The 23,608-nt window shown below is 41.2% G+C and overlaps 3 protein-coding genes across 4 annotated transcripts; 2 read left to right on the top strand and 1 right to left on the bottom strand.

Annotated features, from left to right (window-relative positions):
* The first annotated feature begins 98 nt into the window (after nucleotides 1-98).
* On the top strand, nucleotides 99-6,888 carry cryzl1 (crystallin, zeta (quinone reductase)-like 1). Of its 2 annotated transcripts, XM_084949373.1 has the most exons (13): nucleotides 99-330; nucleotides 708-785; nucleotides 1,829-1,901; nucleotides 2,066-2,110; nucleotides 2,773-2,841; nucleotides 3,374-3,507; nucleotides 3,611-3,722; nucleotides 3,922-3,942; nucleotides 4,257-4,355; nucleotides 4,746-4,870; nucleotides 5,042-5,147; nucleotides 5,227-5,272; nucleotides 6,111-6,883. In XM_084949373.1, exons 1-13 carry the CDS (start codon nucleotides 250-252, stop codon nucleotides 6,205-6,207), a joined length of 1,086 nt encoding a protein of 361 aa, XP_084805499.1. In that variant the 5' UTR covers nucleotides 99-249; the 3' UTR covers nucleotides 6,208-6,883. The 2 variants fall into 2 exon arrangements, with proteins under 2 accessions (XP_084805499.1, XP_084805500.1); XM_084949374.1 differs by lacking the exon at nucleotides 3,922-3,942 and having other exon boundaries at nucleotides 6,111-6,888.
* setd4 (SET domain containing 4) lies at nucleotides 6,541-11,847 on the bottom strand. The gene is made up of 13 exons (XM_084949372.1): nucleotides 11,718-11,847; nucleotides 11,364-11,484; nucleotides 11,169-11,264; nucleotides 10,313-10,350; nucleotides 9,526-9,614; nucleotides 9,048-9,284; nucleotides 8,818-8,877; nucleotides 8,592-8,721; nucleotides 8,329-8,503; nucleotides 7,757-7,835; nucleotides 7,563-7,643; nucleotides 7,309-7,432; nucleotides 6,541-7,220 (listed from the first exon to the last, which is right to left on the bottom strand). The coding sequence occupies exons 2-13, from the start codon at nucleotides 11,437-11,439 to the stop codon at nucleotides 7,062-7,064; spliced, it is 1,344 nt and encodes a 447-aa protein (XP_084805498.1). The 5' UTR covers nucleotides 11,440-11,484; nucleotides 11,718-11,847; the 3' UTR covers nucleotides 6,541-7,061.
* Nucleotide 11,848: 1 nt separating this feature from the next.
* Nucleotides 11,849-23,168, top strand: LOC146375301 (carbonyl reductase [NADPH] 1-like). Its single transcript, XM_084949379.1, has 7 exons — nucleotides 11,849-11,971; nucleotides 15,786-15,900; nucleotides 20,914-21,083; nucleotides 21,177-21,284; nucleotides 21,919-22,127; nucleotides 22,234-22,287; nucleotides 22,410-23,168. Exons 2-7 carry the CDS (start codon nucleotides 15,788-15,790, stop codon nucleotides 22,581-22,583), a joined length of 828 nt encoding a protein of 275 aa, XP_084805505.1. The 5' UTR covers nucleotides 11,849-11,971; nucleotides 15,786-15,787; the 3' UTR covers nucleotides 22,584-23,168.
* Nucleotides 23,169-23,608: the final 440 nt, after the last annotated feature.

The raw sequence follows: 23,608 nt of genomic DNA, 5'->3' as shown, positions 1-23,608 counted from the left end.
ATTATTATTATTATTATTATATACGAAATCGAACACCAATGATTCATTTCATATTACATGTCCAGTAGTGGGCGGTATTGTAGTCATAGAAAGAAAAAAACAACGAAGAAGAGGAGGTCAGCTGATTGACTTTATCCATACCGATCCCGGCGGTTTGATTTTTCCTATATTAGACTCAGCTGTTATTTGAAGAGCATTAGTCCAGTCGGTCACGTTATAATATTTTGATATTCTGTGTTTGTGGATTTGATGAAAATCTGCAGCGTTATGAAAGGTCTGTACTGCCGAGCTGTCAGTGATGCTGAACCCAAGTTCGTTATCCAGGAAATGGTGAGTTTGAGGTTCCAGCTGAGCAACTACAGCACGTCAGTATTAAAGGAACTTATTAGAAAAGCAAATTAGCTGTGCAGGCTTAATCTGCATATTTAACTCCCTGCTGCTGATTAGTCTCAGCCTACTGAACAATCCCTGCTTCTCTGAATATGTATAACAACTAACTGTCTGTAAAGATTATTATTTAGCAGGTGTTTTTGCTCTTTCATAGTAAGCTGGATTCAAATGTTTAGAAGAAGATCATGTCAGATATATGCATGATTTATTTCTTAGTTAGTGTAAACATATTTTACGTTTCTGCTGTTTTTATGTGTTTATGACTTCTACCTTTGTCTTCATTGTTACACTGAGCGGCTTTGTGTGTTTCTCTCCAGACTCTCCCAGATGTCCTGAGCAGCCATCAGGTCAGAGTTCAGGTGAAGGCGTGTGGACTCAGCCCACTGGACCTTAAGGTACTAACAGTGTGAGACCTGTGGCTGAACATGTTTCCAGGTGGGTTAGTGTAGCTTAGTTATAGTGCAGGTTAGTTTGGCCAAAACTGGAATTAATCCACACACATTCTCCATTTGTCCAAATCAGGGTTGCAGGGGGCCTCGGGTCTATCCCAGCTCTCATAGGACAAGAGGGCTGGACAGGTCACCAGTCTGTAACGGGGCTAACACAGAGCGACAGATAACCATTTACACTCACAGTCAAACCAGTTAACCTACCTCACGCATGTGTTTGGAGAAAGTCTGGAGTACACGGAGAGAACCCACTCAGACACTGGGAGAGCATGGAAGCTCTGCCAAAACATCCCCAGATAGATTCAAACCCAGGATGTTCTTGCTGCAAGGCAGAGTCACTGCACCACGGTGCCGCCAAGTAAAAGAATAAAACTACAAAAAGTAAGAAACATAATTGTTTCATAAGTGAACCATCCAAAAATAAATATAATAACTCGGGGCTTTACCTTATTTCACTCAGGCTCCAGGGTTTCCCATATAGGTAGTAGCTCATCGTAACTCCCATTAATGAGCTACAGTAGCCTACAGCAGGGCTTAATCTATTATTAACTGTGATATTGTAAATGTGGAAGAGATTTCTAATCGTATTAAGAGGATGGACCTGATCTCAAAATGCTTCAAAATATTAATTTAAAAAAACTATCTACCTGATGTCCACCTCCTTCGTACCACACTTGGCACATTCCTGCAGAAACGTCAAACCAGACCAAAGGGTTTGGTCTAGTTTGATGGTTCCTGTGTCCAAATCAGAGGAGGATGATTAATTTCACGTGACTTGGCAGCAATTTACAAACACAGCTGGGTTAGAAAAGCTGTTTGTTTAAAGGTGTTTGTTTGAGGCACACTCACAATGTTTTTAAAAACATCAAAGACACATTTGTGGTTTAATTTTTCTTAACTTTCTTGCTGCTTTTGTTGCCTCTGAACTGAAATAATTTGATAAATGCATCACTGATAATAACTCACTACTTTGCTGATGTCTATTACAGCTGTTCAGAGATGTCGGGATGCAGAGGGATTTAATCCCTGTCGGCAGAGAGGTGGCCGGGGTCGTCCTTCAAGGTCGCAAACAGACACAAATTTTGACTCTGAAATTCGCTTTATTGTTCAGAACAAATTCACACGTGTGTGTTTTCGTGTCGAGTGAGTAAGAGACCTTGTGATGCATCATTCACGGGTCTTAATTTTTGTGTCTGTTTCCTTGTTTGTTTGTTTTTTCCTGACAGTTGGTCCCAAGGTTACCTTCTTTCAGCCGGAGGACGAGGTTGTAGGTAGGGATGATTTTTTAAATGGAGAATGTGAGGTTTTCTGTAGGATTGCAACTTGGGAATTTCTATAAGTTTAAATCTTTTTAAGAATAAATACTTGTGTTTACAGATGTCTTTGATTGTTCATTGTTTCTGAACTGTGACTCAGTTTTCTAAGTTGGACATGTTTTAATATTAGATCTGACTGAAACCTTGAATGTTGTTAGATCATATTCAAGAAGATGTCATAACCAAAATAACTTTAACACACTTGGACTGGTTTGTAGGGTTAAACAAGTCCTAACTTGCACAAAAATAAAGACACTAACAGTCATTTAAAACCAAAAGAATTTGATAACCTTGATGACCCCGAGCTAACTCAGTGATGAGGGATGAGGATTTTTTTGTCTCCTTAATGCACAGTCGGATTAACACTTTTTTTCCCCACTAAATTTTCAAAATAAAATTTCCTTTTAATTATTGAATTGTTAGAAAAGACATATTTCTCTGCTAGGGTAAATAGACATGGAGTCACTTGGTTCTTACAAGCAAGTCTTAATTCACCCATAATTCATTGTACTGTAGTACAAAGAACTTAGAGATCTCTCTGAAGTCTGTTTGCTTTCTCTAAACTTTATCTTTGTGAAAGCGGCTCCACATTTCCCATTTTCATCGTCCCTCTTCAGGTATCCTTCCCCTGGACTCCAGCTTCTCAGGACTCTGTGAGGTCATTGACGCCGATGAATATTATTTAGGTGAGATGCACGCTCTCTCACATCTTTATTATGTGAATTTTATTTTTCCTACTTTCATCTATCAGATTTTATGACAGTAAACTTACTTCTAAATTCTTTTAGGTCTATGTTATGTTTTTTATTCTGACTCTTGACTATACTAAATATCACAGCACTGACTCACCGATCATTTCAGAAAAAAGGTCACTCTGATCTAAAAGGTGAACCCGTTCTCGGCTCTGCTTCAAAGTCGACGGGCAGAATGTTTTTGTGTGTGTCCACCTTACCTCTGCACCGCATGAACTTTCAACTTTTTTGAATCAGAACTTTCAGATTGAAAGAAATGTAAAAGCACCTGAAGTGCACACACTGCCCTGATCCACCCCCATAGTCTCTGACTACATTTATAATCTTTGGAAAAGAACAGAGTGACAATCACCTTCTAGGCAGATGGATTTTAGAGCAACGAAAAGTTCTTAAAACTTGAAATCTTGTAAATAAAATCCTATAAAAAGCTGTTCAGTGAGCATTTTTGTGTTTCTGTGATCTCCAGTTCAGAAGCCAGAGAAGCTCAGCTCGGTGTGTGTGGCAGCAGCGCTGCGTGACGGCCTTTGCGCTTACACTGCTCTGCACACACATGCTCGTATGGCGGCCGGACACACGCTCCTGGTCACGGACGGAGCCAGCGTACGTAAAAACACTCAAAATATAAACTGTGTGCGACCTTGTAAAGCAAAGCTCTAGTTTGATTGCACGCACGAGTAATGATCTCATCCCTCTTGCTGCGAAGTCTTTTGGCCTCATGTGTATCCAGCTGGCTTGTTACCACGGGGCGAAGGTGCTGACGACGTCACACTCACCACAGAATCACACTTTCCTGGAGCAGCTTCGGCCCAGCGTAGGTGCGTACCGACCCACGCTGACATTTCTGTAGCTCGCATTGAAAAACTTGATGATCATCTTTGAAATGTTCTCCAAAATCACATTTTTAGATACTGCAACTGGCCTTTTCTTGTCATTCCTTTCATATTCACATACTCTGCTTCCAACCTGTTTTCATCTCTGCATCCTGTCCTCTCCTCACCTTCATATTCTCCTCAGGTGTTCAGGATCCCTTAGTAGGTGAGCTCTTTTCCTCTCTTCCCCACTGACTTGCCTTGCTTCCTAGCTTGATTAGTAAAATAACTGTCATTGGTGTTTGAGCTGTAATTCTATTTATAGGAAGATAAGCCATTAGTAATATTTTTTTTCTAGTTTTGCAGAAATAATAATTTCATCTAAAATCTGCTGCCATCATGTGGTCGTTAGTGAAAACTGCAGTTTGCAAATTAAATGTGATCAGAGTAGAATTACACACAACTCAGTCTGTTTCTCAGTTTTAAATGTTTTCTGAGCTGCAGTGACTCATTCTCTCATATATGTGTTTATGTGTGAAGCCAGAGTTATTCCAGTGTATAACAGCTCATCAGAACTGCTGTCGGCGGTTATGGAGGAGACGGGAGGACTGGGAGTGGATATCGTTGTTGACTCTGGAGGTAAAAAAAATTAAATTGCTTTTCCTCACATCTTCTCCTTCTAGTTTAGATATTTGAAGTTTCTACACTATTTGGATGTCCAATCACGCAAAACTTCAGTTTTGCAGATGTTTACAGCCACTCAACAAGGCACCTTTGATGAGTTGTGATGGAATGACTAAAATATCTGTAATATAAAGACTTCCTGCCACAGCTCGTATATTGAGACTGTGTCGTGCACCTGTTTTATACGTCGTGGACACACCTGTGCTCCTCTCATGACTCTCCTCCATCCTTCACTGATGCATCCTTCAAGGTGCTGCAGTCAGACGTCTGGTCACAGGCAGGATAAAGAGGCACAAATCAGACACATTAGAAAAGACCTTTGTGTATGTTTGCGTGTGTGTATAGTTTGTCTGCATGAAGAGGAGGAGGAAGTGGAGTCAAAAGAGAAGAAATTACTTCCACACAAACATGACATCATCAGTGTGCTGGGAGTGGGCGGCCACTGGGTTACATCCCACCAAGACCTGCAGGTGAGCTGGGGTCAGACTCAACAGCGGCATCATAAATTGATAACTTCATAGTTTATTATTACTATTTGAATAGAAATAACCTCTGTGGCTTTAAAGCATCTGAATGCAGCTCAGTCTGGTCTGTCTTCAGTATCACTTTCCTCACCTCTCTGTGTCTCTGTGTATTTGCAGTTGGATCCTCCAGATTGCAGATTACTTTATTTAAAATCAGCCTCTGTGTCCTTCCTCAACCCTGAAGTCTGGACAGCATCATCATCGCAGCAAGGAAGATACCTCCGTATCCTGTTCTTGCAGCATATAATCTAAAACCTTAACCCTGTAATGTGCATTTCTGAAGCCTTAACTGACTTTTGCAGATATTCTGAAGGATATCGTGGAGAAGATGTCAAGTGGAGTACTCAGGTAACCTCAAAATCTAGTTTAAGGAGTACTGGATGACATTTCTCAGTGGGATCATACTATCTTAGATAAAGTACACAAATCCACATTTTAACACATGAGGTCAACTTTCCAGTTTCCAGGATGCTCACATATGGTTCCCACAAACATGCAGAAGTCCCAAGTCCAGCAGCTTAGACAATTTGTACATATGTTTGGAACATTACCAGAGGTGTGATGAAGTTTCACAGGGGACATATGTCCTCATTAGCCACTTATATTGAATTAGCTTTAATGGTGTATTTATTGTTTGGAATGAAGCCTTTTTAAATGCACAAAAACAGTTTGTTTCACCTCTGTCTTCTTGTATGCTTTTTTTTTTTTCTCTAGGCATTTATTTTGTTTATTGCTAAATCTTTACAAGCAGACATTAAATAAATTATAACATATAGAAGGTAGGCCTTTCCCTTTCACATGTCCAAGACAGACTTCTTCTATTTTTGACAGCTCTGGAATTTGCCTAATCTGTCTGGATCTGGATGAAATATCTCATTATTTTTAACATTAGACTTCTGCTGGAACAGCACTTGCAGAAGTTTAGTTTCCAGTTTAGTGCGGGGGTGTCAAACCTGCTTTGGTTGAAGGAGGCTGGAACGATTGCTAATAGCCTACCATTCTTTTAAGGTTAAGAAGTAAATGTTTAATTTAATAAGCCTTTAGTTTAAAAGACAAATGACGATCAAAGATCTTGTGCAGGCATGTTGGTACAGACCGTAGTTATTTCATGGATTTGGGATTCAGATTGTTTTAAAATTGGACTGTAATGGGTCTCTGATCAAATTCACCTTGTGTGTCTCTGCAGGCCTCAGCCCGAGGAAGCAGTCCCCCTCTATGAAGCCACAGTTGCCATGGAGACTGTCCAGCGTCACCCAAAGACGAAGGCTGTTGTTCAGCTCTGACCTAACTAATCACATTATGCAGAGATAAAAGAAAACAGCTCAGCTGGATCACTTCTCTCTGCAGTGACACTCTGTTCCAATCAGTCACTGTTTACTTGTTAACACAGAACTATGATCTGTTTCAGGCCCAAAAATATGATAACAACAGGAAAAAGGCGCTCAATCATTAACTGCTTGAGTTTCAGAGTCACCTGGACAGTTTTACTTCACACTGCAGAAGAAACTCTTTTCCCAGAGCCAGTGATATCCATTAAAATCTGATCACTCTTCATCACCTAATGTTGGTTTAGAAATGCACAAGGTGTCATCTGACTCAATAAAATCATATTTCAATAAAAAACAAGGCCGCTTTTTTGTTTATTATGCAACAGATCTTTTGTTTGTTCGTTTCAGATCCATCTGTTTGTGAAGGGCAGCCGATCAGAAGAAAGTTGGCTTAAAGGGGTTTTAATAGACTTAAAAAACATCAAATTGAGGACCAAGTCCTAGTATGACAGAAACAGGGATTATGTTGAATCATTCAAAGCTGCTCTAGTAGATTCCAACACTAAAAAGATGGAGCTGAAAATTGAAATATGTCCCTTTGAGCTGTAAATTACAACATAAACAGCAGCTGGGATATTTGGTGGCTTCATAAAATGTGTAATACAAAATCTAACTAGTAATTAAAGCAAAAATAAATATAAAATAGCGGATTTAAAACTGGAGATGCATCCTTTCTGTAGTAGTATTTTGCTTAGAGCAGTTAAGCTGGTGGTGATGAGAGCCTGTAACAGAGCATCCTATTGCTTTTCTCAGTCAACACACAGCACAGGAAACACTTCAGCCAATCACTTGACTTCTTGCAGCAGCTGTCAGATCACAGCACCAAGTGGACTGTCATTATGTCTGAGTGATTCCTCCAGTGCCTTGAGGCAGCTTCCCAGGATGCACCTCTCTTCCTGCCGCAGTGACTTGACCACATTTAGCTGCTCCCTAATTGGCTGCTCACATTGTTGGAGGAGGTGTGAGACCTACACACACACAGTGCAGGAGAAAAAGGAATCAGGTGATGTGCTGCAAAACAGGGACAGAGTTAAATTCATGCACATGTGCACACACCTTATCTAGTGCGCTGCATGTGTCTTGCAGTAGTCGCTGACAGAGACTCTTAGCCATCCGGACGCTCCACTGCTCTCTCTCCTCACACACCAGCTGGCCGAGCAACACTGCCTTCCACTGGTGGCTGTAAATTACACACACACATGTTCAGGCACACTCCACAGACAGAGAAACTGATCCAGATTGTGAATGGATGTCCAGATTTTGGAGCAAAACACATTGATGTACATGTATAAATGTGTGTTTAGGCTTACTACAGTGTTTGTGGCAACGACAACAGCCTGAGAGCCGTCATCAGCCTCCAACTGGGGCCGTCACTGGACACAGTGAGATTACTGGCAGGAAGGCAGGAAACATATGAAGGCATTTTTCCATTTTGCAGTTGTATCCAAGTTAAGTATTAGTCCTGTTTACAGCTGAATCATTAAGTATGTAAACCGAGTCTTACTGAAGGAAATTGTTCTCTCTGAGAAACTTGATCTTCTGAGTCAAACTTCTGTCGCCTCTTAAAACATCACAGAGCAGATCTGAGGGACCACAGTGAAACACACAAACATCAAGTTTTAAGCCAAACAGTTTTCCATATTTTCTCTTATATATCTAATGTTACACTGGCAGATGCAAATAATAAACATGTTTCCAAAGTTTTAAATAATGAGGTCGGTGTATGTGCAAGTAATCCCTGTAAGCAAAGGCTTAGGCTTCATAATACTGCTTTAAACACTCGTTTTAAATTTATTTTTTCCCCTGTTTGCTTTGTAGCAGTGAGAGGGGATGATGGCTGTTTGTGAGAGGTAGCCAATCAGAATGAACTTAAAAGAAGAATGAAGGAAGGGAAACAGCTTGTTTCAGATTACCAACATGTAAAGTAATGACCTATTTTAAGTCCAGGGGGTCATATGTTCATAAAAGTTCATTAGCACTGTCATAAATATATCATGATCAATATATGTAAAAATTAATTTGATTCGACAATAGGGCAAAAACTTCCCCCTGATAAAACCTACTGCAGAGGTTTACCTGTGTCCACATAGACCACACTGTGGGGATTGGCAGTGGTAACAAATCCGTACTCCAACAACAGCTGCTGGTTATCGTGGGAACCGTAGTTAATGAAGGCCTGCTGGTAGCGCAGAGTCCCAGACACACTCCTGATTTCATAACATCTTGTCACATCGTTAAAACCTGCTTTTACCTGACAAAAGAAATGCAGTCATACACTCTCAATCAGTACAACCAGCTCCGACTCAACAGCTACAGTATTCTTGCAGCATCACATTTACCTGCACGTCAGGGCGATGGTTGAGCAGATCCAGGAAGGGAGCTAAAGCATAATTATCAGGTCCTGACAGGAAGCCGCTTGAAGCATGGCTCATGAAGACGGTGCGTGTGTTGACACTACACCACGCCCACCTGGGAAAGGAGGAGGAGCTTAGTTAGAGATAGTATTCTCATTCACTAATACTGTTATGTAAACGGTTCATTTGGTCAAAGATAAGGAACGTGTACCTCAGCGCCTCATAGGTCAAAACATCCGCTGTGGGCTGACTCAGAACCGGCTGCAGGGACCTGAACCAGTGAACCAATCACAGCGCGATCATTCACTTTTCACACAAGAAGACTAAACATCATTTGAACAATTACTTTTATTCTGATGCATTTTACGCCCCATTCAGCCAATTTTTAGAAAACGAGCTGATCCACAAGCGAGTACAAATCCCGGCCTTAACCGCACTCACCTGAAAAACTCCTGATTGGAGGAGTGCATTTCCTTCACTGCCTCCCTCTGCTCCAAGGCCCGCCTCTGCACACTGGCAGGTAAAAGAGTCATGACATCATCGCTGAAATAGGCGGGGCAGGTGTAAACTGTGGGCAGCACATTGATGTAAGGGAACCAATCAGAGGCCTCTCCTCTGTGCTGCTCACACACCAAGAAGATGCAGAGGGCCAGGAGGGGAGACAGACGAGGTTTCCAGCTGCAGAGAAAAAAACACACCCAGAAACAGTTTGGTTTCATCTCATTCTGGCTAAAATACTCAGAGTCCATCAGCTGAATCTTTCTGTGTGCCGAGATAGTGTGAAGTACAGGCGCACAATTAACCTGGCACTGAGTCTGAACTTGTGTAAGCTTACGACGCTCTAACACATACATAGATTAAATCCTGCATGCCGTATAGAGGATGGAAATATTGGAATATGTTTACATTCTGTGTTTACCTCTTGATGTACCGTCCCAGGTAGCTGCGCAGAACGGTGGAGGTTGTGAGGAGGCACGACTCCGGCAGAGAAATAATCAGCTGACCGGGCTGCCACACAAACACCAACAGATAAAGCTTTAACATTGAAACGTCACTACAGGATCTACACTTGATCCTGTAACTAATTCCAAACAGTAACCAATTCAAATGTTTAAAAAAAATGGTGACTACACAAATTACCTCACTAATCATATTTGTATTTTTTTATGAAGCAGCAGTTTAACTTAATTCTTTCTTATAAATAAAAAGGCAAAACACACATAAATAAATCATTAACTGCCTAACAGATCAAGCACAAAACCTATAAGAAAGCTATATAAACAATATACAGTTATTTCTTTATGAATAATATAAAACTTAATATTAAAATAACATTTTGTGCATATGTCAGCGTGTGCTTTGTGATGGTTTTAAATGTATGCTCATGTTTCAGTTAGAATTCAGAATTACTGCAAATATCAGGCACGTGGTCACAAAGAAGGTGAACAAGTGGATGTTGAGTTTAACAAAATAAGATCAAAGTTAAAAAAAGTAATTTTAATAAACCATTAAATAATTTATTTCTAACATTATAACACTTTCATAACAACTTCAGCCTGTCAGCAACTTGCTATGTTTATTCCCTGAAGTTTCCACATTGTGATTTCCAAAATAAAATAACATTTTTGATTTTTTTTTTTCCTGAAGATGCAAAAAGTTCATAATATATGTTGATAAAAATGTGGCATTTAGGGAATCTGGATTACCTTAATGGTTCTGAGAGACTGCAGTCCTCTGCCTGTGTCTGTATGAACCAAATGTACATGTGAATATCATGATTTAACACACAAACTGCCAGTGTAGGTAATGTCTCTGATTGGCCCAAGAAGATACCAACAGAAAACCTCCTCACAGTCATGCTTTATAAAACCAACCAGGTCTGAAAAAGGTTCCAACTCAATCCTTCAGAATCAGCTGAGGGTCAAGAGGTCACATCAGCATGTGGGACAGGTGTCTAGGGTCTATTTGTTTGATACCAGGCTCAGCCCAGATGTCTTCTATGTCAAAACAATGATCTAATATAGTAATATTTAAATACTCATAAATGTAGCTCAGGGCTGTGAAATGCAGAGACAACACTGTATAGTAGTTTGGAAATATCCCACTGATCAAATGGTTTTAAAGAAATGTTTCAAAACTCAAAAGGCTCAGGCTTGGCCCACGGGGGGTCTCACACTCATGACAACCATGCTGAAGATTCTGGCTTTAGGTGTCATACTTGGGGTGAGTATAAAACTGATTAGGGTGCTCCCGTACTTGGGAAATTGTGAACATTTAAAAACTCTGGAATACAATAATGTGAAGTAGTTTGGAGGTCAGTTCATACAGAGTGTGTACTTCATGTCTATGTATTGTGAGAGGCTGTAACTCAGAAGATATTCATAGCATGATGGTAAAATTTGGCATGGCTTCAGTAAATATATTTAGTGTACAAAAAATCCTGATGAAGTCAGGTGGGAAGTTCTGAATGAACCTAAAATCACCCAACAAACAATGAGCAGCTTTCCTTTTCGGGTTACATGATACTCCTGAGGATGTGGAAAACAATATAGGATGTGGTACCAGTGAAGAGAGCTGTCTGAAGCAGTGTGGAGGAAAATCCTCTGTGGTGAAGAAACTTCCAGAGCTTCACATGTTGCGGCTGGTGACACAGAGACACTGGAGAGACAAAGAGAGAGAGAGGGGGGCAGAGAGTCTGAGCTGAGCCAGCACGCAGCACTGAAACACTTTAAATTCAAGCAGTCAGCGTGTTTCTACCTGACCGGGCGCTGCTTTCGTGTTTCTGCCTCCTCTTCCGGGCAGTTCGTCCAGCTCTGTGACTGTGACCTCTCATGGTCTCTTTTTGTAGGTAAACACACGCTCATCTGGACAGCTCTCTCTATCGAAACACACAACATACGTAAGACTTTGTGAGTCTGAAGAGCACAAATAAACTGTAATCACTGTAACAGTTTTAACAATCACAAAGAACTACAAATGGACGATCAATTAAGAGGTTTTTTGTAGGGTGCTGGAGGACTACATGCCACATAAAAACCCTTCAGTGAGCCACAGCACTGATCTCTAATCTGTTCTGCTGTCGTTTATTTTTAATCAGATGATCCTACAAACCTTCCAACCTGATCCAAAATAGAGAGAAATGCCGAAATATTGTCCATATTAACGTGAAACTCTTCGCAGTACATCTCATCCATAACCCAACCCACGTGTTCCACTTGTTTTTCCGGGGATGCGCACCGATCCTGCGCAGAACGCCGCCCTGCTTTTCTTCTTTTTCTGTTTTGTTTTTTTTACAGTCGTACATTTTCATGTGCAGCGCTTTTTGTCCTCTCTGCAGCCTCATTCAGGACCAAACCCCAGCTTCAGTAAGTGTGAGGCCTCCGCTACATCTTACAGTTTTCGTTTGTCAGCAGCTTGTTTGAATTTTAGCGGATTTAAGGAGGCGTCGGGCCGACCTGCAAACTGAAAGTCAGCGTTATGTAACAGAGAGAGACGCTGGTGAAAGGTCTTCTGATTCTCTTCGATCAAAGGCTTTTAAACGGGAAGTTTGGACAAATTATTAATTCCATGCTGTAATTTACAGTCACGTTCGATTTGCACATGCCTCGTAAAACCAGCGTGTTTGTATCGTTTGTATCTGGACTGACTGATCGCACTGTCTACACGGCTCCTTTAACTGCAAATACAACTAAACTTATTTAATTCACATTCTGCAGTGCATTTCAAAGCTGCAGTATGTGCATTCAATTCATTTCCCCCCTGAAATTATTGGAGCAATATATGTGGATTTGTTTTCCCACTATTTTTCTCTCTGGAACTGTCTTTTTTTTTTTTAAACTTTATTTAACAAAACAATAATTATACAACATACGAACAGATGAAGTATACAAAACAACAGAACATGAACACACAAAGCCAGGGGTAAAAAGAAAAAAGTAACAATTATAAGAATACACACAAAAATTCACATATATATATATTGTTTTGAGAGCCTTTTTGTTGGTGGAGTCTGATATTGATTGTATGTACATTTCCACATCCTTAAAAAAAATGACAGAAATATGGTGTTTTGTTAGTAAACTTACATTTATGGATAAAAAATTTAGCTAAAAGTATTAACAAATTTATCATAAAAAACATTTATCATTCTTCTTGGGGAACTTAAAGAAACAGAATAAAACATTTTCCCATCGTAAAGAAAACTCCCTTAAAATATGGACAATAACAAACCTGCTAAATTCCTTCCAGAATCTCTGTGTAAAAGAACAGTACCAAAAAAGATGTGTCACAGTTTCTGGATGATCCCCACAGAAAGTACAATTAGTATTTATGTCTCTTTTAAATTTTACCATGTAGTGACTGGCTGGATAACATTTATGTAGAATTTTAAATGAGACTTTTTTCACCTTATTTACAATCAAATATTTATGGGGGATCATCCAGACTGTCTTCCACTTGATATCTGGAACATATCGGTTCCAATAAGATATTATATATGGGAGAGAGACGATGTCTTCTTGGAATAAACTACATATTTTCTTATTGCTGTTAGTTCCTGTGAAAAGCAGATTTTTCCTATTGGTGACTCAGCTGGATCAGGGAGAGTGACTGAGGTAGATATTGAGCTGTCAGTGTTTTTATATAACATTAAAGTCCCTGAGGGTATGGCACCAAGCACCATTGAGAATTCCTGAACACTGATTGGAAAATTATATAGTGCAATAAAGTCGTTGTAAGTAAGTAGTTGTCCCTCTTTATTAACCAGCTGAGCCACCAATAGGATCCCATTTTGGACCCAAGTTTCCAGGAAAAGTGATTTATTTTTAAATAAAATATCTCTGTTGTTCCAGATAAGGTATTTGTGTGGTGAGAAGTTGTGTTTATAAATGAGGGTCCACGCTAAGAGGACTTGCTTATGGAAGGATGAAAGCTTTACAGGGAGTTTCTCAACACTGTAATTACAATTTAAAATAAAATTAAAGCCACCAAAACGAGAGAAAATATGATATGGTATAAAGTTCCAGATAGAGGTAGGGTTTTTAAGAAAATGTTTAGCCCAATTAATTTTGAAAGTGTTATTTAAAGTAGAAAAGTCTAAGACGTTAAGCCCACCTGATTCGTATTTATTCATCACAACAGTTTTTCTAATATAATGCGTACGGTTTTTCCATATAAAATTAAAGAGCATGCGGTCAATATCTTTACTAATTTTCTTATCCAGATGTAAGGAGAGAGCAGCATATGTTAATCGGGAGATCCCTTCAGCTTTAGTAATTAACACTCTACCTTTCAAAGACAAGTCCCTTTGCAGCCACTGGTTGAACTTTTTTAGGGTTTTCTGTATAATTGGAGTGAAGTTTGAAGAGCATCTTGATTTCTGGTCTTTGGATATTAACAGTCCCAAGTATGTGACTTCTTGTTTAACAGAAATATTACAGATAGTATTTGCAGGGCAGTCTTTAATTGCTAGTAACTCACACTTTTTTAGATTTAGGCATAAACCAGAGGCCTCAGAGAAATCACTAATCACACTAAGGGCTGGAGGAATTTGGTTTGCATTCTTCAAGAAGAGTGTGGTGTCATCGGCTAACTGGCTGATGACGAGCTCCTTATCAGCTATGGTGATTCCTTGTACAACACTGTTTGAAATATTAGTTGCAAGAATTTGTGTACAAAGTAAAGATAAATATGGTGAAATAGGACATCCTTGGCGAATACCACGTTTCAGGTCAAATCTCGGGGTGGAGCCGTTAATCATTTTAATAGAACTATTGGCATTTGTGTATAAGGTTTTGACAGCTTTACAGAAAAACTTGCCAAAGCCAAATTTTTCCAAAGAGTGGAAAATAAATTGATGTTCAATTGTATCAAAAGCCTTATAAAAGTCCAGGAAGAGAATTAAGCTATTGTCAGGTACCAAATCAGAGTAATCAAGTAAATCCAAAACCAGTCTAATGTTATTAGAAATGTGTCTATTTCTCATAAAGCCTGATTGTCTGGAACTGTCATCGTGACTCAGCAGGCTTCCGTTTTTCACTTTGACCTCTACGCACTTACAGAGCTGACTCACTTTATCTAAACGTAAGTCTGTTTGCCTCCTGTTGGTGTGTTTAACGCAGCGGTTGTCAAACCCTCTTTCACAAACAGAGAAAAACAGCCATGAAAAACTTTTGTTTGACATCCGCGAAACTGCTCATTTACCCGTGCAGCGCCCTACATGTACAATATCCAAGTAAGAAATACAGGAGATGAGTGATCTGGTTTACAATAAGACACTGTTTCAATTCTGCTTTAAAAATATGCAGAACATTCCTTTATTCTAATTAATAAGCTATTCCAGTATTTACTTCCTTAAACTGACAGTGCACTTTTTTCCCTCCCGGATTTTCCCCCTTAGACTTCCACCAGGTCTGAAGCTGCACTTAGATGTAACACACATATTCACGGTCGGGTCAGTTATCCAACAGCTACAGACGAAAAACTGGGGAGAGAATTTAAAAACTATAGCAGAGAAACACTAAATTGAGAAGGAAATAGGCCGTCTATAGTATCTGACACATAAAGGACACACTTGGAACAAAGGGACAGAAAACTCAGGCCAAGGCCAGCTGTAAGGTGGCTGCCCTCCCAACCAACCACCGTGTCAGGGCAGGCACCCCAGCCTCAGTGAGCTAACTGTGCCTTCAGGCTGCAGCAACTAGGAAAACTGCACAGTCCAGAGAAGCCCAAGTCTACATTGGGACTAAACTGTATGCCTGCACAGGGACACAGGAAAAAGTGACAGCAGTGTGTAGCATAGAGTGGAGAAAAAGTCAATAACACCTGCCAGAAAATAATTTTTGTGCAGGAAAAAAAACCCAAACTTTTTTTTAAACATTTCCCACACAAATTAAAAACAAAAAAACAGCTGAGTGTGCTTAGTTGTGTAGCACAGGGTTGTAATGCCGACATCTCAGTGTGTTGATGTCAGGCTGCAATTAAATGAATACTTTAGAGAATTCTTTAATTTTATCTCATTGTACTTTTTTTATATAATAAAAAAAATAAATTTTACCATGATCTAAAGTTTTATTTTTCTTAGATAACTCATGGTCCCAGTCCAGAGCAGGGCCCACCTATGAGTTTAACCACCACTTGTGTGGAGTTCAGACACTGATGCCTCTCTCTCTTTTTGTACAGACATGCCAACCCGAGTTGCCGTGGTAACTGGAAGTAACAAGGGCATCGGTCTGGCCACTGTCCGAGCGCTCTGCAAGCAGTTTGAAGGAGAAGTTTACCTCACTGCCAGAAATGTGTAAGTGACTCACCTGGTGACACCTGGACCAAGTTGATGACGTATCTGCAGTTTAATCATCTCAACACTTTTGCATACCAAGAGCTTAAACAAAACTAAAGCTCGGTCAGAGCTAACAGGAACTGCAACTGTGGTTTGTTTGTTCATCCAAGCTTCTTGCTTCAGGCTCTGAGCACGCACACGGGGGTAAAAAAGGGCATTTGATGCATCATTTGACTGTCCTTCTGCACACAGTTGACCAACTGATGTGCCGGGGGTTTTGACGTTCTAGTGCTCTAGTGACCCTCGAGCTCTCGGCTAGCTATCGAGCTGGTGGGTAGCAGACGTCTCCGAAAACGTCGAAGCTCTTTTGCAAATATGCAATATCTTGATAAACCGAGCAGATATTTGAAATTTACACACCCACATTGTCGACTGAAAATGTTAAACGTTTATTTTGTGACCCAGACAGATTAATAAGAGTAATTTTAAAACTTAGTAGCGGCCGCCATTGCCATTTGGCTGGGCCACGCTATGAATTCTGGGATATGGTGGGCCACGAAGGACACACCCGACCCATCCTTCAAATTTGGGGAAAAGGCTGACGTATTTGTCGGCTGCATTCGGAGGAGTCTACGAATTTGGACAGCCTTCGGCGCGTCGCTGTGACGTAATCGGTCTACAAGTTTTTGGACAGGACCAGAACAATACTGGAAGAGTATGCTGTTATTTTTGTGCCACTATTCTGAGCGCAAGTAAAAAAATGAGCGCATGTAAAAAAAAGTTTGCACCTTAGTTTGCACTTGCACCTGCAAATTTTTTTTACGTGCGCTCAGAATAGTGACACAAAAATAACGCCATAGGAAGAAGACTGCAACCCATAATGCAGGGCTCTAGAGTGCGACCAAATTTTTCAGTGGTGCGACTAAAAAAAATCCTAGGTTGCACTGGTGCGACCAGCAGCTGTTAGAATAAAAAAAGAACAGAAAAAAAGTCTCCACAACTCTGAAAGTCTCTGTGTGGTCAACAACATACACACATTATGCCCCTATCATGGTCTAAACCAATCAGTGATAGCCAGGGGCGGGACCTCTCTGATTGGCCGTGGTCCAGATATTTCTGTAGTCCTTCGTGTGTACATTTGAAAGTGCAGGTGGAGAGAGAGAGGTGAGTAGTTTGAATAAAGCTCACAGATTCTGATGTGTTGACGGTCCGGACTTTGTGTTTACGTCTTTTTTGCGCTCGATTCTGAGCTGCAGGTTTTCTCTCTCTCCAACCAAAATTCACTGAACCAGCAGCAAAAGAAGATCCAAACTACGCTTCAAATTTAATAAATATCGTTATTAATTCACTCTTACTTTTGCAGTTTTTCTTCCAAATCACACTTCATGTGCAGCTCTCTCTCTCTCTCTCTCTCTCTCTGTACTTCAAGAACAGTTTCCCATCTCAAATCTCTGTTTTCTGCATTATTCATTCACTTATTACCCACCAGTGTACTGTTGTTTGCAGTGCTGTCGGCAGCTGTCTTTTTTTTTTTTTTAACTTAAATGACCTCGGACAAGAAAGCCTAATTTCTGCTGTTCAATACTGAAGAAATTTATACTTTTTAAAATTATACAAAATTGCAGGATATTTTTAAGGTTATCTGCTAAAAAAAAAGCCAGGCCAGGAAAATCTCCTTCATGTTTTTCTGTGTTTTATCCTCAGTTACGTTGACACAAAGGCATCTGCTATGATGCTTACACCTCTGGTGAAGTCTCACGAGTGTCAATACTAATAAATTATCAAAATAATAATATTTCTGACTGTCTGAGGCAAAATCGAATCGAATCGGGACCTTGTGAATCGGAATTGAATGGATTATAGAAATCAGTGATGATACCCTGCCCTATTGAGTAGTCTAGACCTGACTGAAGTGGATGTAGCTGTGGGTAATAAGAAAAAATGAAAAGAACTGTTGATAACTTTTTTGTTAAGGTAAGGCCTGATCTGTCTGAAATTCATAGCCAGTGCTCTGACACGGAGCCATCAATCTCTGAACGCTGAAAAAGCACAGTGTATCCAGAAAACACATTATATGCTGCGATAAATGCACTGCCCAACTGTCCCCTCACCCCATTGCCTTTCAGCGGCAGGTAGCAGCAAACAGGTCGTCAAAGGAGGCCGAGATGATGATTAAGTTTAACATCGTCTACAACATTACCAAAGAGTGTCAAAGCACTTTAAGCACAAGCACTTTTTCAGTAATTTTTCTTTCTTGTAGAACTGTGCTCCAAATGAAGAACTTTGTGTTGACAAGATTGTTAGTTAATCATTTACAAAATTAATATTGTCTGTATAGACAGTAATTTCCCCCCCAAAAAAGTGCACATGTAAAACTGCGGTGTTAAGCAATGCGGTTGAAAAATTTGGGTGCGCCTAACTTTTGTGCTGATGTGCCTAAGAAAAAACGTTAGGCGCACCAGTGCAACTGCGGCAGAAAGTTAATCTAAAGCCCTGCCATAATGGCAATGATCAGTGGCTAGTGGATCTGAGGGCAGTCCACAGTAACCTCCCTGAACAGGGACCAGTAACCATCACTGTGGCAGACATCCAAGAAAGGGTCTCCAGAGTTGGACATGGTTCATGCCTACTGGCTGAAGAAGCTAACTTAACTCCATGAGCGCCTGGCAGCACAAATGAACCAGCTGCTAGTTGATGAGAGACACCCGGAATGGCTAACCGAAGGCTGGACAGTCCTGATACTCAAGGACCCACAGAAGGGGCCGGTCCCATCCAACTACCAACCAATAACCTGCCTCAGCACCACGTGGAAGCTCCTGTCAGGCATCATAGCGGCTAAGATGAATAGTGGTACTGGTGGACTGAGCAGTCGCCCAAGACTGCAAGACTAGGCTGACCAACCTGTGCACTGCCTGGATTGATTACAAGAAGGCCTATGACTCAATGCCCCACACCTGGATCCTGGAATGCCTAGAACTATACGAGATCAACAGGACCCTAAGAGCCTTCATCGGGAACTCAATGGGGATGTGGCGGCCCATAGCACAAGTTACCATCAAGTGCGGGATCTACCAAGGAGAAGCTCTGTCCCCACTGCTGTTCTCCATACGCCTGAACCCCCTCAGTGAGATCATTGACAAGACTGGCTACGGATACAGACTATGGAATGGAGCAGTTGTCAGCCACCTCCTGTACATGGATGACATCAAGCTGTATGCCAAGAGTGAACGAGACATTGATTCACTGATCCACACCACCAGGATATACCGCAATGGCATCTGAATGTTGTTTGGACTGGAGAAATGTAGTCGAATGATAACAAAGAGAGGGAGGGTAGTCAGAACTGAGGGGATCAAACTACCAGAAGGCAACATTGCAGACACAGAGGACAGCTACAAGTACCTGGGGATCCCACAGGCAAACGGGAACCATGAAGAGGCCACTAGGAAAACTGCACCACCAAGTACCTGCAGAGGGTCAGGCAAGTCCGGAGGAGTCAGCTGAACAGTAAGAACAAGATCCGGACCTGCCCATGATCAGGTACCCTGCTGGGATAATAAGCTGGCCAAAGGAGGAGAAGGAAGCCACTGACATCAAGACAAGGAAGCTCCTGACCATGCATGGAGGGTTTCACCCAACTGACCGCGTGCTCAGTGAAGGACAGGCCCGTATGCGGTATATACCACCGGCAGATAGAGGAAGTGGCTGATATCCAGAAATCCTACCAGTGGCTGGACAAAGTTGGACTGAAAGACAGCACGGAGGCACGAATAATGGCAGCACAGGAACAAGCTCTGAGTACAAGATCAGGGCTGGGGTCTATCACACCAGGCAAGACCCCAGGTGCAGGCTGTGTAAAGATGCCCCAGAGACAATCCAGCACATAACAGCACGGTGCAAGATTCCAACTGGCAGGGCATACATGGAACGCCATAACCAAATGGCCGGCATAGCGTACAGAAACATCTGTGCCGAGTATAACCTGGAAGTCCTGAGGTCAAAATGGGAGACGCCCCCTAGGGTGATGGAGAATGACCGAGCTAAGATCCTGTGGGACTTCCAGATACAGACGGACAAAGTGGTGGTGGCTAACCAACCGGACATAGTGGTGGTAGACAAACAGAAGAAGACGGCCGTAGTGATCGATGTAGCGGTCCCGAATGACAGCAACATCGGGAAGAAGGAACACGAGATGCTCGAGAAATACCAAGGGCTCCGAGAAGAGCTTGAGAAAATGTGGAGGTCCCAGTGGTAATCTGAGCACTAGGTGCAGTGTCTCCCAAACTAGGTGAGTGTCTCCAGCAGATCGCAGGAACAACAACGGAGATCTCTGTCCAGAAGAGCGCAGTCCTAGGAACAGCTAAGATACTGCGCAGGACCCTCAAGCTCCCAGGCCTCTGGTAGAGGACCTGAGCTTGAAGGATAGACCACCCGCAGGAGAGGGGGAATTTGTTTTGTTTTTTTTATTTAGAAAAACCTGGAGAAGGTGACACAGGTGCTGCTGAAGAGTCAAGTGAATATTTTCATGTTGGTACTTGGTATGCTCACGCTGCTATTTATCTCCAACGTGATGGGATGCACATTAGAGTAATGGGCTCTTCAATGCATTCCTGTGGGACACTGTCTCATACTCTCATGATGGAAATCACTGAAGTTTGAGGTCAGATGAAAGTGAATCTGTTTTTCAGCCATTTATGTGTTCAAGCCTATAAATTGGTTCAATAATTGAATATATTCTTGCAACAGGTATGTTACATCTTTAATGTAACTAAAGGAATGAGTGAAATGTGGCGCTTACAGATGATTTCAACCTGAAATTGTGAACACGTCTTGCTGCACATTTGTTCCATTATGTGTACAGCAAATGACCGTGGTGATGTGGCCAGGCCAGTGATGGAACTTCATCATGTTTCAGGGCCTTCAGGGACAAAATGAAGAGAGAAAGACTGAGAATCTCAGCTGGTATAAGGTGTAAACGATGAGATCGAAGACAAAGTGAATATAAATGAGGATGTTTTGCTCCTCTTGCAGAGGCCGTGGTGAGGCAGCGGTGAAGGCTCTGAACTCAGAGGGACTGAAGCCCCTGTTTCACCAGCTGGACATCGACGATCTTAACAGCATCAAGACCGCCGCTGAGTTCTTCAAACAGAAATACGGAGGAGTGGATGTCCTCATCAATAACGCTGCGATAGCATTCAAAGGTAGTTAACTTCTTGTGCTGATGTATATCATAGTGCTGTGGAGCTGCACACACTGATGTTGTAATGTTGACGGAGATCACGCTGTCTCCTCAGTGGCAGACACGACTCCGTTTGGCATCCAGGCGGAGGTGACCCTCAAGACAAACTTCTTCTCCACCAGAAACATGTGGACTGTCTTCAATGAGATCATCAAACCTGGAGGTACAGCTGGACCCAGTCTGCATCATATTTTACTTGAAAGTTTGCATTTTTAATTGAGTGAGCGTACATGTCAGTAACTGATAATGAGAAACTTTTAGTTTTTAAATATATTAGACATCAATCAGGAAGAGTTGTTTGGAGTCTTCTTCTTGCCATGATGTCTGTATCCTAGCTGTATGCCAGGACTTCAAGGTGAGTTCGCTTCTTCAGATGATAAAACTATGCATCTTCGATTATGCAGCCTCCCTTGCTATTTGTCCTCCAAATTAATTTTAAGACCTCCTTCAGCATGGCTTACTGAGATTTATTTCTGCCTGACAGGCAGCAGAGCAGAGGACAGATGAGAAGAATAGGCATTGGTTAAAGAAAGCAGGAAAGCTTTTTCACAGCAGCCATTCTGATACATCATAGCTACATAAACACGGGTCTAAAAAACAAGAACACACATTTAACTGAACATCAGAAGTCCTCCTGGAGAACCTGCTCAAAGCTTATCCATCAGTCTCTGAAACAAACCTCAGATGGAAGCTGTTTGTAATTTAAAGTTTAAAGGACTCTAAGAGCACGAAGGAGACAAACGTCCTGTTTGTTTTCCATCTTCAGATTCTTGTGTGTCTACGTCTGTGTGTTTTAGGTCGTGTGGTGAACGTCTCCAGCATGAACTGCGTCAGTGGTTTGAAGAAGTGCAACTTGGACCTCCAGCAGCGTTTCCGCAACGAGAACATCACAGAGGAGGAGCTGGTGGAACTGATGCAACGATTTGTCGATGAGGCCAAGAAAGGCGAACATAAAGAGCGTGGCTGGCCTGACGGGGCCTATACAGTGTCTAAAATTGGATTGACGGTACGTTTGATTAATGCGTTCGCTGTTATTAACCAGAGACATGAACATTTGACCTGAAACCATATTATGAGACACTGATTATATTTGTGTGTGGATGTTTTTAAAGGTGCTGTCCGTGATTCATGCTCGTCGTCTGACCAAGGAGAGACCGAATGACGGGGTAACTGAAATATATAACTAACAATGCAGAACTTCTATATTCAGTGGGGTTTTTGTCATGGTTTTATGTCCATTAAATCGTCGTTGCTAACATTTTGTTTTTAAATTTGATTCTTTGAAAAGATCCTGTTGAACGCCTGCTGCCCAGGATGGGTGCGCACTGACATGGCTGGACCAACTGCTCCCAAGTCACCAGATGAGGGCGCTGTCACACCGGTCTACCTGGCTTTGCTGCCATCTGGAGCCAAAGAGCCTCATGGAAAGTATCTCTCGGACAAGGAAGTCCAGCAGTGGTGAAAGAGAGTTTAACATGAAAAATAATTTGCAAAGAAAGTTTGTCTCTGAAAAGACTGTTCAGAAGTGGTGATGAGCGTGTGGTGATGAGCGTGTGAGACTCGCAGCGTTTCCACATCAGCAATAACAAAATGGGGTGAAATCGAAACTGTGAAACATTTAAAGAATGAAAGTCACCCAACATAACAAAAAAAAACAGTAACATAAACTGACATTGCTAAAGCTCTGGGATGTTTTTTTTTTTAGGGCAGAGTTTAACTCTTATCCAAATATTTTGATAATAAAACCAGCATCGTTCATTTTATTCTCGGTAACAGTACAGTACTGTGTTATGTGTGTGTCTGCTAGCTGGAACGAATCAAAATGAAAGTGAATCTGTGAAATGTTGAATTGTCAGCAAAGCCTTCAGTACATAACATTTTCATATCTTTGACGTCATAAACTTGCCTTAACTGGATGAAGCTAATTGTTCAGAATTACTAGAAAATGTGTTTGTTTTATACAAAATGCTGTTTTTTTTGTGTTTCTTTTAAATAAAACATGTGGATCTCCAGTCAAAATACCAAATAAAGTGACTTCAAAACATAAGGTTGAGTGGTCTGAATGTTACAGTGTCCCTGTATTACACACCCAGAGTGCATCAGCCACTCCTCCGCCATCTTCACCTTTTCTTTGGTTTGTCCAGTTTCCTCTTCACGTTTCTGTAAGGAAATCTGTCTCCAGCATCTCGGAGCTCTTCTTCCCTGGACCAGTTAAGTCCCTGTGAGAGCAGCCAGCTGTTTTTTTTTGTTTTGTTTTTGTTTTAAAAAAAACAACAATTTCTGGGATATTTTCTCTATAATAAGATTCTTTAGAACATTTTTGGCCATCTTGAGAATAAGCAAACCTGTAAAAGCTGATGCTCTGCACTTAACCAGCGTATAAACTATTGTCTGTTTAATCAGGACAGCAGCAGTTTTCAGCTGTATTAACAGAATAATTTTTTTCATTTTGGTTCAGTATTGAATGTTATTGTTTTATGTGTACTT

The sequence above is a fragment of the Perissodus microlepis genome, chromosome 13, assembly GCF_051167445.1.
Source record: "Perissodus microlepis isolate ML-2025 ecotype Zambia chromosome 13, ASM5116744v1, whole genome shotgun sequence".
Classification (NCBI taxonomy): domain Eukaryota; kingdom Metazoa; phylum Chordata; class Actinopteri; order Cichliformes; family Cichlidae; genus Perissodus; species Perissodus microlepis.
Note: the sequence above shows the minus strand (reverse complement) of the source record. Positions and strands in the feature narration are given on the sequence as shown.